General features: G+C 37.9%; 1 protein-coding gene across 1 annotated transcript in view; it reads right to left on the bottom strand.

The window, feature by feature from the left end:
• The window catches only part of LOC106477118 (peroxidasin-like), an 8,475-nt gene extending 3,090 nt beyond the window's left edge, over positions 1-5,385 (bottom strand). The window contains exons 1-5 of the mRNA XM_022380804.1: positions 5,360-5,385; positions 4,402-5,159; positions 3,830-4,102; positions 2,367-2,630; positions 1,840-2,073 (exon numbers count right to left, since the gene is read on the bottom strand). Coding sequence (XP_022236512.1) covers positions 1,840-2,073; positions 2,367-2,630; positions 3,830-4,102; positions 4,402-5,159; positions 5,360-5,385 — 1,555 coding nt within the window. The remainder of the gene's footprint in view (positions 1-1,839; positions 2,074-2,366; positions 2,631-3,829; positions 4,103-4,401; positions 5,160-5,359) is intronic.
• Between the last annotated feature and the right edge of the window lie 1,103 nt (positions 5,386-6,488).

The following is a 6,488-nucleotide window of genomic DNA, read 5'->3' as shown; positions in this document are numbered from 1 at the left end:
TGTAACCAAGTGACATTCTTTACCAGCTACAGTTGTTTATTAACGATGTAACCAAGTGACATTCTTTACCAGCTACAGTTGTTTATTAACGATGTAACCAAGTGACATTCTTTACCAACTACAGTTGTTTATTAACGATGTAACCAGATGACATTCATTACCAACTACAGTTGTTTATTAACGATGTAACGAAGTGACATTCTTTACCAGCTACAGTTGTTTATTAACGATGTAACCAGGTGACATTCTTTACCAGCTACAGTTGTTTATTAACGATGTAACCAGGTGACCGCTGGTAAAGAATAATAAACAACTGTACTTGGTTACATCGTTTGACATTCTTTACCAGGAATAAACAACTGTAGCGTAGAGTGGACATCAATCTGAAACTAGAATTTGGGACACCATGATGCTGCTGAGATTGGGACCATCCTGGAGAAAAACACAATCTATCATTAGAGATGCGTAGAGTGGACATCAATCTGAAACTAGAATTTGGGACACCATGATGCTGCTGAGATTGGGACCAACCTGAAAAAAAAACATCACTAGAGGTGATCAGTGTGAACTGTAGCCGAGAGTTAGATTTTAGGACACCATGGTGCTACTGGGACCGGTTTCATCCTGGGAAAAAAAAAAGAAACCCTCAGGAAATACGACCAGTGTGGACACCAAATTGGAACTTGACTTTGAGACACCGTGATGCTGCTGAGATTGGGACCATCCTGGAGAAAATCACAACCTATTATTAGAGCTGTCCAGAATGGACACCTGTCTGGAACTAAGATTTGGGAAACCACAATACTGCTGAGATCGTATTCATCCTGAATAAAAGCAGAACCTACCAATAAAAATTAGCAGTGTGGACATTAGTCTTGAACTGAACTTCGGGATTCAATAGCCCCTGTAACACGACCTTTAACTGTAAGAAGATAAAAACATTCTTTTGTTCATAACATAACCTTTCTTGCCCGGATTCCTAAAACTGTTTACAATCAATGTCTATCAAAGTTTATTTAAAATTTAAAGTTTGTTCATAATGATAAGAAGAAATCAGATCAGATCAAAAGATGGTGATTTTGTTTTAGCGAAAAGCTACATCATCTTTTTTTCACTGAAATTCACATTTTGGTATTTTGGCGAAGAAAAGAAATGAAAAACTACACAAATTCATGTCGTTGTTCTCTTTTTTTCCCTTCCTTCCTGTCACTTTCTCCAGGGTTCTCCATCAAATATTATTCTGGCTATAATTCTTTGATTTTTAAAAAATGATCAGAAAAAGAAAAGTCGAGAAATTGGCATACAGCCTCTACTGTAATTAAAAAGGTAAAATGTCTACATCAAACTACTAACAATATTACTGTCCTATTCGAGTTCATCAAACTAACTACTAACAATATTACTGTCCTATTCGAGTTCATCAAACTAACTACTAACAATATTACTGTCTTATTCGCGTTCATCAAACTCACTACTAACAATATTACTGTCCTATTAGAGTTCATCAAACTAACTACTAACAATATTACTGTCCTATTCGAGTTCATCAAACTAACTACTAACAATATTACTGTCTTATTCGAGTTCATCAAACTCACTACTAACAATATTACTGTCCTATTCGAGTTCATCAAACTCACTACTAACAATATTACTGTCCTATTCGAGTTCATCAAACTCACTACTAACAATATTACTGTCCTATTCGCGTTCATCAAACTCACTACTAACAATATTACTGTCTTATTCGAGTTTCGGAAGTCCTTAACAGGAAGTAGTGACTTTAAATATTTTTGGTTTGTTATTTAAAAATATAAACGCCTAAATTTAATTACTTACCGACTGGGGTGTTAAATCCATTTTCGTAAACCGCCGGTAGGAGTCGCAAGAATGGAGTTAGTGAAGAACCCCAAGTAGAATGTTGTAAGTTATTACAACTTCCGTCGAATGTGCGGTATTTCCTGTGGAAACACATGTTCGAGCAAGAGGGAGATTGTCTGTGGGCTTGGCAACCAGAAAGATTAGTTAGTAGCTCCATCTGGTGAGGGGACAAGATTTCAGAGTAACGAAATTCTGTAAAAAAATAGAAGGTATTTTCACAATTTTAAACCAATATTTATAAATAAGAACTTACAGAATCTCAAAGACTTGATAACAAACTGTAAGTGTTCTACACTTAACTGTTCCAAAGATCAAACAGCAAAAACTTAGCGGTATAGGCTTAGGCGTTTCAAAGCCATGATAGCGAAAAGTAACAGTTTTAGGCTTAACAGTACCACCGACTTGATGGGAAAAACTAATTGTTCAGCTTAGCTCTTCCAAAATCTTGATAGTAAAAGAAATTTGGGGATACATCCTGTGTTTACCTGTCAAGTTTAACTTTACACCGGCTTCCACTCGCCCCCTAACGTTGAGCAAAGCCTTCTCATAAATCTCAGCAGCTTTGGCAAGATCTCTTGCCTCTGGTGATGGAAAACGGAAAACCTGTAGCAAATGGTTTGGTGTACGGTTTCGGTCCCTACTAAACAGATAATGAAGAGTGTGATTTACTGCTTCTTCTACAGCTCTCCTGGCGTTTTCAACAGCTGGAACTACATACCTGTCCCCAGGATACGTCGTGTAGGGAGCGGCTGAAAAGTCATAAAAATTGTCATTTCTCAGTCTACCAACATCTGAATTTCAACATTGCCATGTCTAGTACTGGAAGCTAACCTAAGTAATTAAAACTGCCAAATGATGGCGAATTATACATGTTTATAGATAAACAACTCTCTGGGTTTACGTTTGGATACACAGTAAATTTCAAAGAGTTGAGAGGCTTTAAAATAAATATTATTTCTTCATGTTGTTTTAGTAGAAATTTAGGCACGGTAGACATAGTTTTCATGTGGCGACATCGTGTGGCTAAGTTTGTAAACTTTAATGGAATGCAACTGTTGAAAAAAAAGGAGATGACGTTTCGGGTTCTGTAATGAGGCCTTTTTTAAGTCACCTCAGTATAGAAGCCGAAACGTCGTCTCTTTGTCTTTCAACAGGTAGTTGGAGACCATAAAACTTTTCAAATCTTTTCTTAATGGTGATAAAATTTCCACGAAAATGCCCCAATGAATAAACAGCAAAATGTTATTACCACCTACAAATTTCAAAATGGCTAAAACTGAAAACAATGGGAAAAAAGTAATATGGAATTACCATATATTGCCCCTAAAGTATTGCCCCGCCCGGTATTTACATTTTTATAAAGCTTACCTTGTGTGACAGCAATAGTAATCCAAAATATAACCCACTTTCATTGGCGTAATTTTGATTTGAAAAAAAAAAAGAAGAAGAAAAACACACACTTATTAGCATTGAAATCAACAAATCACATGTGAAAAAATTAGCGTACCCCCCCCCCCCCTATCCCTTTTGCAGTTTTCAACGCCTCCGGTGGCGTTAAGGGCAATACGGTAAGGGATGAAGAAAGAGCAAGTAATTTTTGGTATGATAAAATCTCAAAATATATAGTTTAAAAACTTGGTGTTTCAAAGAATACGATTTAAAAATGTCTCATACTAAAAACGTACTTCCCACAAGACATTAAGACACAAAATGGATACACAAAAAAAAAAGAAAGTTTCGAAAAAGAGTTGCTCATAAAAAATGAATGTTCAAATTAAAAGATTAACACAATGATAAACATAAATAAACAATTACAAAAGTTATTTAAACCACTATATTAAACAGTTACCTAATTCAGTAAACTGACTTGTATATTTAGCACCAAAAAAAAAACCTAGTTGGAGAAAACTGTTAATGGAAATAATGTCAACAGAGGGAGCCACCTGACCTCTAATCGAGAGACGAATGGACACAGCTGCATGTCCTACTTCATTTTCCGCGATACATTCATAAGAACCTTGATCTTCCTGGACTATATTGAACATATAGAGGTCGCCCCGAGAACTCAGTCGATAATGGTCGCTGTCGATGTTCAGGGGAATTCTGTTTTTACGCCAAGTAATGCGAGGTTCTGGGTCCCCTCGTGCCTGACAGGGTAGTTCAATGTTAGATCCTAATGTGGCTTCAGTATCTTGCGGTGTTCTTGAAAAAACAGGTGGCGCTGTGCGACAAAATACAATATTTGTAAAACCTTCTTCAACTGCAGGAAAATTATTACTTAGGAGTACATCGTTAATAAACAACTGTAGCTGGTAAAGAATGTCACTTGGTTACATCTTTCACTAGTCTGTAACTAGGCTTTGAGAAACCACAATGCTACTGGGATTGGGATCATCCTGGAGAAAAACACAATCTATCATTAGAGATGCTTAGAGTGGACACCAATCTGAAACTAGAATTTGGGACACCATGATGCTACTGAGATTGGGACCATCCTAGAGAAAAACACAACCTATCATTAGAGATTATGGTATGCTTGATAATCCTTACCTGCTATACGATTATGTTCTCTCATCCACAATGTATGCATCGATAAGAGTCCGAGCTGCTCATTGGCCCTAATATCACCAGCTAAGAAACAGCCAATGTTACTAGCAGTTGGGTCACGCTGGCAGTCTATTGGTTGTCCATCGTTAAATGGCAATAGTGGTTTTCCAGACTGCATCAAGGGACCATGTCGGAGTAGGCCAAGATTGTTTGTAAGATTCCTTAAGTGTTGAGAAAGCCTTTCTGAGCTCCCGTATACATTTGAAGCATCGATGAAAGATGTCAGCTGATTGGCCTGTTCTCGAGGCATAACTTCATTAAGAAACACAGAAGTGACACCTGAGCCACAGATGGCGCTGGATCGGACAAACTCCATACAACTGTGTCCTCTGATCCGTCTGTCACCTGGTGGAATTTCTATAGGAAAGCATGGCGGTGAGTAATCGCACGTCCGGCTACAGTCGGTACCATCCACGAAGCTCTCGTGACTAATAGCAGGCAAGGAGAAATCGATGTCGTGGTCAAGAAACTGACCCCATTGCATCAGCATATGAGAAGCTTCAGTATCAGGTGATACGACGTCAGTAGAAATAATCTGAGTGGATACCAGTCTAGAGCTAGGCTTTGGGAAACCATGGTGCTGTTGGGACTGGGTCCATCCTGGAAAAATAAGGAGCCTATCAGTGGAGATGATCAGTGTGTACAGCAGGCAAGAGCTAGATTTTGGGACACTATGGTATTACTGGGACCAGGTCCATCCTGAAAAAAAAAAACATTAGTAGAGGTGATCAGTGTGGACCATAGCCAAGAGCTAGACTTTAGGACACCATGGTGCTACTGGGGCCGGTTTCATCCTGGAAACAAAAAAAAAAGAAACCCTCAGGAAATACGACCAGTGTGGACATCAAATTGGAACTAGACTTTGGGACACTATGATGCTGCTGAGATTGGGACCATCCTAGAGAAAAACACAATCTATCATTAGAGATGCTTAGAGTGGAATCCAAAATAGCTTGATCATTTAAAGAAAAAGACATGAAGAAATTTGGACTCAATAGATGGTAGATATTGACTACAATGGATAGTAAATGGTAGATATTGACTACAATGGACTGGAAATGGTAGATATTGACTACAATGGACTGGAAATGGTAGATTTTGACTACAGTGGACTGGAAATGGTAGAAATCGACTATAGTGGACTAGAAATGGTAGATATTGATTACAGTGAACTAGAAATTGTAGATATTGACTACAGTGGACTAGAAATGGTAGATATTGACTACAGTGGACTAGAAATGGTAGATATTGACTACAGTGGACTGGAAATGGTAGATATTGATTACAATGGACTGGAAATGGTAGATATTGACTAAAATGGACTGGAAATGGTAGATATTGACTACAGTGGACTGGAAATGGTAGATATCGACTACAGTGGACTAGAAATGGTAGATATTGATTACAATGGACTGGAAATGGTAGATATCGACTATAGAGGACTGTAAATGGTAGATATTGACTATAGAGGACTGGAAATGGTAGATATTGACTACAGTGGACTGGAAATGGTAGATATTGATTACAGTGGACTAGAAATGATAGATATTGACTACAGCGGACTGGAAATGGTAGATATTGACTACAATGGACTGGAAATGGTAGATATTGACTACAGTGGACTGGAAATGGTAGATATTGATTACAATGGACTGGAAATGGTAGATATTGACTAAAATGGACTAGAAATGGTAGATATTGACTACAGTGGACTAGAAATGGTAGATTTTGACTACAGTGGACTGGAAATGGTAGATATCGACTACAGTGGACTAGAAATGGTAGATATTGACTACAGTGGACTAGAAATGGTAGATTTTGACTACAGTGGACTGGAAATGGTAGATATCGACTACAGTGGACTGGAAATGGTAGATATTGACTACAGTGGACTAGAAATGGTAGATGTTGATTACAATGGACTAGAAATGGTAGATATCGACTACAGTGGACTAGAAATGGTAGATATTGACTACAGTGGACTAGAAATGGTAGATATT

This window comes from Limulus polyphemus, unplaced genomic scaffold (assembly GCF_000517525.1).
Source record: "Limulus polyphemus unplaced genomic scaffold, Limulus_polyphemus-2.1.2 Scaffold12926, whole genome shotgun sequence".
Taxonomy (NCBI): domain Eukaryota; kingdom Metazoa; phylum Arthropoda; class Merostomata; order Xiphosura; family Limulidae; genus Limulus; species Limulus polyphemus.
Note: the sequence above shows the minus strand (reverse complement) of the source record. Positions and strands in the feature narration are given on the sequence as shown.